We start from the raw sequence: 13,923 nt of genomic DNA, 5'->3' as shown, positions 1-13,923 counted from the left end.
TATCAGCTTACCAGTAAAATAACAAGACATGCCCAGTGTAATTGAATTATGATTTTAAACACATTATTTCACACTATATTTAAAAGCATAATCACAAAACTGCATTCACATGGATTGAGAGACAAAATGGTCCTTTTTATACATACAAAGCATGCTAAAAATTTTAAACTGGCATTGCAGAGCTCATAAACAGGCGTAAAGAGCAAGTTTGAGTATCCAACAAAATGTGTGTCAGACCCTTGTGTTTTCCCCATTTAACGATTGTATTTGGTAAATTAAAATAAAACCTTGAATAAGAGTAAACTACCACTCAGTGCTCTTGATGAACTCTTATGGTTGTATAACCCGCTCCATGTATTGGACGTTGTGAACTAAATCCTCTGCTTTCTGTCTGCCTGCCTGCCTGCCAACCATCTACTGAATATATGCAGCCTTAGGGATGTGGTTTCACTATCTCTTTTAGCTGATGAGTGAAACTGAAATTTGATCGTTCAACCCTCAACCTGGTATGCTAAGCCCTCTAAGTGTTTTCACCACATAAGACCTTAACCTTAACCATAATGAGAAACTGATGGTGAATGTCAAATCGTCAGCCAAGGACTGGAAGTCGTTCTGATTCCACACAGGACTTAGTTCAGACATTTCACGTTAGGTATAATAAGAAATTAGGGAAGAAGTCTAATGACAATCTTAAATGACAGCCAGTAGCTCCTTTTTGAGATTCTGTTTTGACAAACCATCAGTCTACCACTTGCTTGCAAGATGCTTTCTGCAAATTTGACAGTCACAGACACTCATGAATGAGTTAATTCACATGTAGTACAACTGTTTCCGTTAGTATTTTTTAGAGGCTTTTCATTATTTGCACTGTTGCTCTTTGTAAACAGTCTAATTGGGCTCATTTCTGCAAGATATAAAATTTGCCTTGAATCAGTATTGCATTGTATATGTATACATTCCTCAGGTATGATTGGTATGTAGCCTGCAGATTTTGAAGATAAGAAATTAAACTGGATTATCTCCTGCTCTGGTTCTGGTCTCTTTCAAACAACCAAAAAATGACTTTCGAACTCCAAGCTTCTGGTACATCGCTTAAAATCTGTCAGGACACTGGATTAAAAATTATTGTCAGCATTTTGTTCACAGGAGTCTGTTTTCCTTCAAGAATAAAAAACAGTAGTCCTTAAAGAAGCTTAAAGATTTTACAGAGCTGCTCTCGGTGGATCTATCTGTCTCCAAAGAGCCCGTGCTAAAGATTTTTTATTCCATTTTCAATGCTGCTAAATACAACAAAGCAAAGGGCAGGGTAAGCAGCCCAGGTTTATGGGTCCAAAGAAACACGTGATTGAGAGCATTCCTGCAGTCTGATGCATGAACTATGGACAGAGTCCAACTAATCAAAATCCAGACACTCCATCCTGCGTGTGTGTCTGTTTGTACGTGTGGTTGTCTGCCTGATATGAATGAATACATGCTCACATAGGAGAGCTGTTTGAATAACATTGAAACTGGAAACAGATGAGACAACAAAATAGATATTCTTCTTTTTACTCTTTACTCTTAAGACACAAAAAGCTTTCCATAGAGCTCCTTAAACTGGACACTCCTATTCTGATCCTATGCCCTTATTTACTGACTTTGCATGTTTTCAGTTCCCTTTCCTTTATAGTCTTCTCAGATTCTCATATTATAGGTGGTATCTACTTCTCCCTAATAACCACTGTTTCTGAAATTGTGGCTTATATTTAACATTTAGTAAAATAATAATTGTACCACTCAGTGTTCAATGCAGAGCTCTGATTATTCCTGGTTAAATAAAATTACTGTGTACATGGTGTATGTTAGGTAAAGAAAAAAGATGGTAAGATAAGCATACACAGGCAAACAAATGTTTATCATGCAAATGTTTTCTAGAGAAAGCAGTCAATTGAGCACTTACACTAATAGTAAAGTAAGTTTCAAGCAAATATAAAAAAAATTTTTAACAGAGCTTGTGGTGAACAGGAGATGATGAATGAATGGAATCCAGTGAGTCAACAATTACACTAGTCTAGTTTAGTAAGTTGATTTTAGTAAAGTATAAAATGATCCTTACAAGCAACCCTGCATGTTCAAAACTAAATCTAAATGTTACCATGTGCTCCTAAATATATATCACAGCAAATAGCTTTTCTCAATTATGCACATAAACTCTAATTATATTACAATACCAGCTGCTTTATGTAAGTTTGACAAAAAAAAGTTTGGCCATCTGGTGCTCTAAGGGAGTTCAATAACTTTATTGTAGCTTAGATTAACTGAGCAGGGGGTCGCTTTTGTCTGCACTAGTTTGGATATATAACAAAAAGAGTGTCATGATTTTATTCTGACACAACAATGAACTTCTGATAGAGAAGACTTCCATTCAGACCAGAGATAATGGGTCTTCATTTGCTGTTACTTGTAAGCAAGTGCCTTTTAGACAAAGCAAGAATTATTTTTCATATTTGTTTCTGTGTACTGTATATAGTTGATAGGCCATTATATGTGAACAGATAATAAGTAGGCTTCTTGGGTTCTTTTATTTTAATGGTTAATAGAACAATACTGTAATAATATTCATTTACAGGAATACACAAACATTACTTAATGTAACACAGCCAAATGCCTAATAGATTCTCCTGCAAAGTTTTTTTTTGTCTCATGATAAAACCAAATGCATCTGAGGAGAAACTTTGTGTTTGCAATTTAATTATTCAATTATGTAATTTCTTATATAAATATATATAAATAACAATGTGCCTCCACTTTATGTTAGGAAAAACAAGCCCCTAGAAAGAAAGAAAGAAAGAAAGAAAGAAAGAAAGAAAGAAAGAAAGAAAGAAAGAAAGAAAGAAAGAAAGAAAGAAAGAAAGAAAGAAAGAAAGAAAGAAAGGAAGGAAGGAAGGGAGGAAGGAAGGGAGGAAGAAAGAAAGCTGGATCTTATTAAATTCTGCAATAAAAGAAAATAATAGGCTATTTGGCTAACAGCTGTCACCTAAAAAAAATCACAGCATGATCCTGAGGATTAAGCTTACTTCCATAATTGCAGGATTGTATGGTGTGTTGATGGCTGTCCTTCCTGTTGTTAATTTAAATATGCTCTGATGTCTAAAAAATAAATTATTTGTGTCTTATCATGATCAATCTGGGTAAATTAGTTATGTTTATTATAGATTAATGCCATAAATGTGACAGTTCTAGTATATCTTGCTGATCTAAAGCAGTCGTTCCCTGAGTAAGTATTTTCTTGGATTTCTATTTATTTCATTCAAAACCTCATCGTTGTTTTCCTTAAACAAACATCTATAAAAATGTAATTTAAATAAAATGTGAATTTTTGAAAATTTGTATTGTATTATTTACCTAAACAGAGTTCTGTGTTTTCTTTTTCTCAGAACTATTTAAATGTTTTACTTTTCACAAAAGCATTTCTACAAATCATTGGGATCCCCCATAACCTTAGGTGAGTTCACACACGCAAACACACACACACACACACACACACACACACACACACACACACACACACACACACACACACATACACACACACACACACACACACACACATACAAACAGAAAGAAAACTGCTCCAGGCATGGATTTGATACTACAAGATGAGTCAAAGTGCAGCAAAGAACAATGGAATATTTCATTTGCTGCACCCTTACATTCCTTATTATATATTGATTACTATTAAATATAAAATTTTATAAGAAACTGGTTCAGTTAAAAAACATGATGTAGTTAGTAGTGCAAACAGTGTATATCTGCTCCCATCAGCAAGTTATAAAAAAAATAATTTTATAAAAAACAAAAAAAACAAAACAAAGAAAACTTCAAAACCTACAAAATAAACAGACATTCCAAAATAAACATTAAACACACTGTGGCACATAGCTAACAATTTCTGACAGTTTATTAACATTATTTACAAAAATTATAGAAATGAAATAAAAATCGAATAATCCTGAATAATTAAGATTTGATGCAAGATCCTTGTTTTCAAATTTTCTTGAAAAAATTGATATGTAGTAATATAAATATAAATACATTTGTAAAAATATTAAAGGAATATTTGTAAGAGAATTTCTATACCTTGTTGTAGTAATGAAGCCACACCGTGTGCCACTGTCCATCACTTACTCCAGCAGGTATGAACGGTGCCACTGTGGTCTTACTCTGTCCTGCAGGCAGGAAGCAAGACAGAAAATACAGCATAAAGAAATAAAAAACATGCTGAAACCTTAAATGTGTTTTATACATGAAACTATTATTATTGGATTAAACCCTATGCCAATATGAATAAATTCATAGATGTGTATTATGTAACACCACTAAAACTGTCTGTGCCAGAATGCTATCCTGATGGTTGCTACTGTAAATATATTAATTACAGAGAAGTCTGTAAAGTTGCTGAAGATACAGTGTAAGCCAATCCAACAAAATAAAGTCCACAGGCACTCACGGAGTTCCAGTTCAGCAGAGGAAATAAGTAAATCATTATAGCGGACATAATGAAAATCTTGGACCCCCAAAAAGAAAAACAACGTAACTAATGTTCTCATGTCCTTTGCAGACACAGTGAACTGTTTATAACTCTTATTTCATTATGTTAAGCAATGGTTGTAGAGAAGGAACTTGACCTTTGACTTGTGCTGGGTTTATCATTTGCCAAAATTAATTTGTTATTGAAATTCCTTCATTCCTAGACTGTGGGATGATGTTGTTTGAGGAAATGCCTTTCAAAGCGTTTGCTGTCTACTACTGTCCACAGATGACCTCTTTAGTCTCTGACATACATGGAATTCACCTTCTCACATTTAAAGACAGTACGGTGACACATTCTGCTGATCTTTATCCTTTGGAAATAAGTCGAAATGTTAAAAAGGCATAGTGAGGATCTGCAGGCATGTTAACTATTTGCCACCCAGGAGGGCTGGAGTGAATGGGTTAGAAAAACAAAGGGGACAGGTAGATAGAGGATGTCTGTTTCTGTGCTCTTTGGCCAGCTGCTTCCTTTGGCAGAAAGCCTCCACACACACTTACGTGAGCAAAAAAAAAACAAGAGAAAGTCAAATCTCTCACACTCTGTCCAGCTGTTTGCACTAACAGCTTATGATTTCAATTCAATGAACGTTTTGAAACTATTTACAAATCCCTTCACTAATGCATTTTTTTTCATGTTAACATTTTAAAACAAAGGAGAGAACACAAGTTTTTTTCATTCACAAACTATAACTAGATCACATCTTTCATTATTGATTGGTTCCTGAATTAATTTGTTTTACAACAATACACAACCATATACACACACCCACACCCACACACACAGACACCCACACACACAGACACCCACACACACACCCACACACACACACACACACACACACACACACACACACACACACACAATATCATATAAACTTACCAGCAGAGAATGTGAGTTGAATTTGCTCATCCACAACCTCCACAGCGATAAAGTCATGCCTTTCGTTAAACCTTCCATTATAGAGTAACAGTGCATTTCTCTCTCTAGTGGCAATCCTGTAGAACGAAAACATTTAATGTATGGACGATACAATCAGGATTTAAACAGCAAATATATAACACGATTCATACAAATCATATTAGACTGTCAGCGTAATATGAGTATATAATTTACCTTTCTATTATATATGCTTTATTTTTCAAGATGTAAAATGTGGACAGGGAAATTGAGAGCGAAAATGGAAAAGGAAGTAAGAGAACGATCAAATAAATGTGATAAACAATGTGTGAACAAAGCGTGTGCTAATTGTGTCTGCTGACGAGTTAACTGATGGAAAACTCACTGGGGGGAAAGCCGACCTGCAGGTGTTTGCCAACTTGTGGCAGCTTTGCAGGTCACACGGGAGGCGGATAGAAAGAGGTGTCAGATAGCACCTGGCACAAGGGCACACTCAGAGGAAGCAGGAACAAAGATCCGCACTACACACTACATCCTGTTTGCACATTAGCCACAGAGATCTGATTGGAATGAATTTTAATGTTTATATTTCTTTTATATCTCAGGAACCCTGCAGCAGCAAACCAGCACAGGATCCATAACCACTACTTGATGCTTTTTAAATCATTCCACACATGATTCATAATAATCACATTAGGGGAATCCTAAAACATTTATTTCTGTTCTTAAATATGTGTCATGAATATTACAAAAATCTAATTCTACTGTGTAAAGTTTATTAGCTCATACGGATGCTGTACACATGCAGTAAATTGGCTTCGTTTTATAATGTGGCTTTTGTTTAAGCTTGAATGGATTATATTTTACTTTTGTTATTATCACAATTAGGTGTAAGAACGAATGCTACGTTTCTTTCTATCCTAGACTGGGATACGTCACTCAATTTTATACCAAGTAATTATTTTCATTAGAGCTTGTTTTGCTGACACATCCATGTAAAACATAAAATAGATCACCAGGTGTAAATAAATAAATGTGGTCAAATACTTTATTGATTGATGACTTTAAATGCGTTCTCTTAAAAAGCAGAGGAAGCACAAGTGCTCTTTAAGTGCACTTTCAGTGTATGTGTGTTTCTATATCTGCTACATGTAAAATAAGTTTACTATCCTGCTATAAGACCAAGCCACAATGGTTTTATAATATCAGGATCATTTTTTAAACCAAAATAACTGTAACAAAATTGGTTCAGTTTCAAGATAGCAGTATGAGAAAAGAAAATGAACCAGTAGTATTTTTACTATTAACTTTCTTTCGGCTTCTCCGGTTAGGGGTCGCCACAGCGGATCATCCGCATGTTTGATTTGGCACATGTTTTTACGCTGGATGCCCTTCCTAACGCAACCCTCCCCATTTATCCGGGCTTGGGACCGGCACTAAGAGTGGCTGGGGATGGTTCCCTGCCCGGGGATCAAGCCCTGGCCGCAGTGGTGAGAGCGCCGCATCCTAACCACTAGACTACCAGGGGACCTAGTAGTATTTTTACTATCATACCTCCAAATTCAATTCACTCATTCACACAGACAAGTTAATGATAGCGATTCAAATTATTCAGCAATCCTATATCATGACTAGCCTTCGCTAAACAGGACCAACTGCTAAAAAATAATTTGTTACGAGAAATGACCTAAGAATATGAATGGACAACTGGCTGCCCAATGTTGAGGCAGAGGTACTCACATGAAGGACAATGTGAAGTGAAACCTCTGCTTTAGGCCCCTAAAGGTGACGAATGCATTCCCAGGAAAGCTGCGTGTGCTCATCTGACAGTAGGGCTTTTCAAACTCTCCTTCAGGACACTGGCACATAAACCCCCCGACCAGCAAGTCCACACATTGGCCTCCGTTCTTACACACACCCGACATGCAGCGGCCCAATCGAGCGCTCACTTCACAGTTCTCACCTGGAAAAGAGATATAGTAAGTAAAATAAGTGAGATGACAGGACATGACTTCTGGGCTGAAGCCAAAAAAGATACACACAACAAAGTATCACATTTCCAAATAAATTATGATGAGATTGCCAAACACTTGCAACGGATATAATAAATCAGCTTGGACGACATCTTTGCATTGGCATTAGTTCATACAAGCCCCCACAAATTAAAGAATTAAAAACAATCAAGCCAGATCTAAATAAAATCAAAAGATCTCTTTAACAAGCTTTATACACAAGTTCACATTGAACCCATGCCATGTTTTTCTTCCCTCCCTCAGTCCACACAACACACTCAACACTGCATCCACTGACCCGAGCTAACCTCGGCTCTTAATCAAACACAAACGGCCTGTAGCCCAAAGGCAGAGTGATAATAGGAGAAGCATGGTGGTCCGGAGGACACCAGTCAGGCCGCAAAACCACCTTTCGGGAAGTTGAGATCTCTGAACAAGTGATGAAAGTTCAATAATGGGGGATGATGACATCATTTGCAGTTTTTTGTTCTCTTATGAATGAATGAGTTTCTTTGGGAATTCTTGGGTTTGTAAATGCTATGTAAATGCAATGTGTGTGGACTGAGATAATTATACAGCAAAGAAAATCCAGGTGCAAGCTCCACTAGAGATAAATTTTTTATGTATCCTACATTCTAATAATCAAAGGTTGGAACAAACATTTGTGCCCCTTTTTCTCCCCATTTGGTCACCTGCTAACTAGGAATGATTTAGGACTAACAGCCTCAAGATGTGTGAAATCAGGCGCTATACTCTTGAATTGTCGCGCATGCTGTGGGTGAGTAATATGTTAGGATGAAAATCTATCTGTCTTCTTCCACATATATAAGCTCACAGGTGCCAATAATTGGTTACTGTAACTTATGATCCACTGAGGAGTGTATACTATTTTTTAGACCCGAAGTGTATGGCCAATTTGGTTTTTCTTGGCTCCAAGACACAGATGGCTGTGGCATCACCATATTATGATTTAGATTGGTTAACTGTTTTGAAGTAAATATTAGAGACAATAATAAGACATTAAATACATTAACAAGAAGCTTTAAGCTCCACTGAATCTTGATAGAGTTTTGCCATTTATATTTAAAGGTATAAGCAAGAGTGTGTATCAGTCAAATTGTAACTATTTGGTTTCTGTACATAGTTATCAGATGTCATAGCTACAGCTTACAGGCATATTGATCTTAAACCTGAGTAATCTGCATCAGTATGCAAGCAGATATATTAGTTCAATGACATCCAATGGAATTCCAGTGGAACGACATCCAATGAAATTGAGGGATCTATTTCAGCATGCTTATCCTGTGATCCTGTATTACACATGCAAGCCCAGTTCACTTCACTCACTATTGTGCACCTGCCACTTCAGGTTGACAAGATTTGGGCCCTGAGCAAATATGTATTAAGATGCACAAGTCAAGTTCCATGGATGTAATGACCCAAATGCCTGCTACATAATCCCTCATTTCAGAGGAATTACAGGGATATATTACATGGTAATGAGAGAAACGCACTGCAGGAACTACAGAAGCCACTGTCAACACCTCAGAATATGACCACAGGCTATAAGAGGAACACGGACTTACTGTTCTGTAGCATTGACAAGAAATCTGAATCCATGGAGAAAATAGCTGTCAGTGTCGATGAAAGATCCAAAGAGGAATCTCCACTATTCATGTTAAAGATATGCCAAAAATTCTCTATAAACATTTCAGCTAATAGGAAAGGTCCTAGTGGGTCACGTTTCGACTTTATTAGACTTAATGAGGCTCTGACAGTGAGAGGAACTCAGAAGGTGACAATCTGTTGAAAAATCATCGCCACTCACTGTTAGCAAATAATAATCCTCTAATCCGTTGTTGCTACAAGACAAACTGGTTTATCCAACAACATACAGAACGCATAATGAGCAAAAACATGAAACTGATCAGTATCCGAAGAGCTCTCTAGTTAAAATGGTTTAGGGTTAAAAAAAAACAGAGCAATTACCTGTAAAATCCTCAGGGCACTCGCAGGTGTATCCGCCTTCACGGCTACGGCACCTCCCGTTGTTTTTGCAGGGTGCTGAATAGCATAGGTCGATCTCTGTCTCACAATAATCTCCAGTAAATCCATCTGGACAGCGACAGCGCAGGCCATTAACTGGGTGGATAGGCCTGAAGAGGACTGTGCTAGAGGCCACAAAGGGAGCTGAACTGTCAAACTTTAGCACTGACACACACTTCATGTAATTCTGACAGGGCTCACGCAGGCAGATGTTGTCATCAAAGGGGAGAACGTGTTGTGAAGAAATAAGTGTTAGCAATGTGCGGTTTAGGTACAGCTGCTCCTGGAGCTCCTCTGTGGGGTAGAAGCGGCCAGGAGTGCCACCGGGCAGCAGGGCTGAGAAAGTAACATTGAGAACACTCGTATCCACGTCCGTGTCGTTCTGTACATTAAAAACAAATACGCTATCGCGGCTGGTGGACAGCACAGTGGCTACGCTCTCGGTGAATAGACTAAGCAGGGGAGAGAGAAAGCGCTCCTGGGACATGTTCTCCAGTCGCACTGTGATACTATTTGTCAACATGTCGTCTGTGATGATGGCGACACGGAGTGTGCAAAGAGCTGAGACATGATGGAGACCATCTGAGGACAAGAAAAGAATCACACAATTCTAAGATGTACAGAAAACATATATAAAAGACTACATACAGTAAAGAAACATAAAATTACCATTATCATTATACTGTATATACATGGTTTTATTTAGCTTTAGCAAGTGCTAAAAGTACCCCTTACCTCATAAATGTTTTAATTACTGACTAAATTGTTGGACTTATTATAACAGGTCTGGGTTAAATTTGTTGATACCATGCTAATTTCACACTTTTAAGACTGAATTTTCACTGAATATGAGCTCAATTCGTTTAGTGGCTTTGAATAAAAAGGCACTTATGTGGACCTGTGACATCTGCAACCTAATTTATAAAAAAACCTACTAACTATACAAGAATTTAAACAACGTACAATGATACACTGATTAGTTTAACAATTGAAATTACTTAAACTGAATGATGTATAAGACTATTAAGGAATTTAATCTACAGAGAATACAATATTAAAATTTCTAATATTAAAGACATATAATGAAATAACTGACATGGTTAAAGGCCAGTAAAAAAAGAAAACCTGTAAGCTTTGTCAGATTTTTAATTCATAACATAAAATATAGCAGATCTGATGTTAATGAACTTTATATTATCAGCAGTAAAGCAGGTTTTATGACTGCTGTAAAAACCCAATGAAAAATAAAACAGAAAACAGCAAATACTCAAGTAGCACTTCAGTGTGTCCATTAAACCACAAGAGCGTAAAAGCCCTGTGTTACATCTACTAACAGCACTACAACATTGTGCTCTATTGTGTGGCAGTTGTTAATGTATTGTTCAGATCTGGTGTATTCTTTCATCCCTCTGGTTTGTCCCCCATGTAAAGGGGTCTGCTGCTCATTCGAACTAAGTGAGTTATAATTGCAAGACAATGAGGAGACATTTCCACTTGATCACGCTGTCCTCTTATATATTGTCAGCTCAGACAGCTGCATAGGAAGAGACAAATCAAGCATTTATTTTTTTAATTTAAGCTTACAAGTACTGTACACACAGAAAAAAACATAAGTATATTAAGTATATTATTATATAGTATATAACATGTGTATAACCGAATTTGTTTTATTATTATATTTTTATTATTTTTAGGCCCACTCAACTACTTAAAATGTTTATATTTTAAATTCATTTACAAGAAAAGCAAAAGGTCCACACACTGGTGTAGCAGGTAGCAGTGCAGGGTTCCTGGTTCAAACCTGAGCTTGGTTTTACCTTATTTTGGAATTGTGCATGTTCTCTAAACATCCATTGAGATTCCTTGGTTTTACTTTTGTCAAGAGTGGTATGTGGCTATGCTAAATTTCCCCTGAAAGTGCGAATTCAAGCAATTCAAGTGAACTGAGATGATTTTGTCCTTAGATAAACACTTTTAAGAGACATAAAACTTTGTTGTCTCTGCAGCTTAATAGCACCATCAGCAAAACATGGATTTCATTTTCCGAGCATTAAAGTAAGTCTTAATTAGTTTGCACTGTATTTGTTTTTGTTTTTTTATTTGTGCAGTTGTGTGTTTTTCTAGCTTACTACCACTGCCTCCATCAACTTGCCAATAACATGAAAATGAATGGGACACAAACATATTTTATTGACATGAGCAGAATTATCTTGGGGTCAGATATCAGCTAATTGCCAAGAGATAAGTCAAAACGATCCCATATAATACACAAGACCAAAGAATTTATAATCACATTTTATAATAGGATGCCTCAGAATAAATGATCTCTTCCTTTAGAGTGATGTACAGTTTTATGAGGACTTGACAGTTCTTATAGAGATGTTCCAGGATAAGTACTATGCTGACAATCTCTGTAAATTCCTCGCCTATTCTTTCCAGTAAGCAGTAAAACAGAGGCTATACACACATATTAAATGCAAGTGTGGTCCTGGCACTCCCCCAGTTAGGAAGCTGTTCTATCAAATGCTGGGTATGCCATTTATTTGTCAGTCACTAATGTCAAAACAACTACACACAGCTTTAAATCTAATATAATTCCCAAACCATCATGCCTTCATGTGTAAAAGTCAAATTTTTTAAGCCAGTGTTGGCCAGGGTTCAAGCAGAATTCATCATCTGTCTCTTTATAATATTTACCTTCATCAGTATATCCATAATTATAATTGATGGGGTAGAACTGCTAGCTAAACACAGTGCAAAAAATAACACTTTATTAAAATTAATAGTTTTTATATATCCAAGTTTAAATCAAGATTAAATTAAAGAAAACATAACAAACAGTTGAAACGCACACTTTTCCCTTAAAGTTTTAAAAATATTCCCATTTAAATGATTCTCCAGAATGTGTATGTAAATATTCAAAGATTTTGTTATCTGCCAGTTTTACGTTTTGACCATAGCATGCTTTAAGTTAGTGATTTACTTTACTTTATGCCCGTTTGCAGTCATCAGACAATTTCCGCATCACATTTCTAAATAATGCCCAGACATTTGGTTTTGTCTGAAACATTAAGTTGAATAAAATCGGAAACCTGCACATGACAAAATAGTCCAACAGAAGGAATGTAATTACAACATACCTACTCGTGCTGATTATACAGAGTTTAGGGACAAAAGGATATGAGGCAAGTACTCTACAAAGAACTAAGAGAAATATGAAGAAAGACTGACTGTGATCAAGCACAAAAGAAAATGTCAATCTATCACAAAAAATCAAAACTGGAGACAAGTTCTAAAGTCTGGAAATAAAAGAGGTAATTTCTGTATGTTGCTACCTAATGTTAAGTTTGGTTTGTATCTTTCCATAAAAGTATTCTACATGAAACAAGATTCCCTACTACAGTTATTTACCTCTTATATCTTTGAAATGCCTGCTTATTATTCTGTGATAATCTGCCTAGATTTTACAGTTAATAAAAGAAAAAAAGATTTTGTCTATTTTCATCATTTTTCTTTTCTCTACACATTAGGCATAACTTTATGGCCACCAATCAGGCATAAAGTTTTGACCACCTGCCTAATATTGTGTTGGTCCACCTTTTGCTGCAGTTTGAGCTACAGGAGCTCGTCTGTTGGATCGGACCGTAGCCTTCGCTCACCACGTGCATCAATGAGCCGCCCATGATCCTGTCATTGTTCCCTCCTTGGACAACTTTTGATAGATACTGACCACTGCAGACCAGGAACACAAGAGCTGCAGTTTTGGAGATGCTATGACCCAGTGGTCTAACCATCACAATTTTGCCTTTGTCAAACTCAAATCCTTACGTTTGCCATGATGAAGAGATAGTTAGTGTGATTCACTCAATAGTCAAAATGTTATAATGTCATAATGTTATGCCTGAACAGCGTATATTGTTGTCCCTCAATAAAAAATCAAATGGAACCACGTTGTTTACTTTCATGAGGGTAGTTAATGCTCTCCACTGTGCATCTTATCTGGTGAGAAATGTTCTCAAATTATAATCTACAGTAGAAGATATTTAGCTTTCTTTTAGTAGCTTTCTGTACCATAAATATTTGTCTTATTTCTGCATTCCTTTATGAGGAAGCAGGAAAAATATCTTTATTTTTATTATAAAATGATCAGCAAGATTGTCAAAAGTCTATGTTCTGAATTTGCAACAATTCACTTATTATGCTACTTACCTAGCTTTTCTGTGTTGCTTTAGGTAATCTACTAACAGCATTCCATACTTTAAAACACACTCACACTACACACTATAAAGCAAACAGAACAGTACAAAAAATTTGCACAATCTCATCATCCCCAACAAATCATTCTATGTTATGACTGCTGGTAACCCATTTTAAAGAGTTACATTTCACTATGAA

The 13,923-nt window shown here is 36.3% G+C and overlaps 1 protein-coding gene across 2 annotated transcripts in view; it reads right to left on the bottom strand.

The window, feature by feature from the left end:
• Positions 1 to 13,923, bottom strand: part of celsr1b (cadherin EGF LAG seven-pass G-type receptor 1b) — a 45,127-nt gene that overhangs the window by 23,866 nt on the left and 7,338 nt on the right. For both annotated transcript variants that reach the window (XM_083560792.1, XM_083560793.1), the window contains exons 2-5: positions 9,472 to 10,110; positions 7,211 to 7,433; positions 5,453 to 5,568; positions 4,120 to 4,208 (exon numbers count right to left, since the gene is read on the bottom strand). In XM_083560792.1, coding sequence (XP_083416918.1) covers positions 4,120 to 4,208; positions 5,453 to 5,568; positions 7,211 to 7,433; positions 9,472 to 10,110 — 1,067 coding nt within the window. The remainder of the gene's footprint in view (positions 1 to 4,119; positions 4,209 to 5,452; positions 5,569 to 7,210; positions 7,434 to 9,471; positions 10,111 to 13,923) is intronic.

Source organism: Silurus aristotelis (assembly GCF_946808225.1).
Source record: "Silurus aristotelis genome assembly, chromosome: 14".
Taxonomy (NCBI): Eukaryota; Metazoa; Chordata; class Actinopteri; order Siluriformes; family Siluridae; genus Silurus; species Silurus aristotelis.
This window is presented reverse-complemented; position numbering and strand designations above follow the sequence as displayed.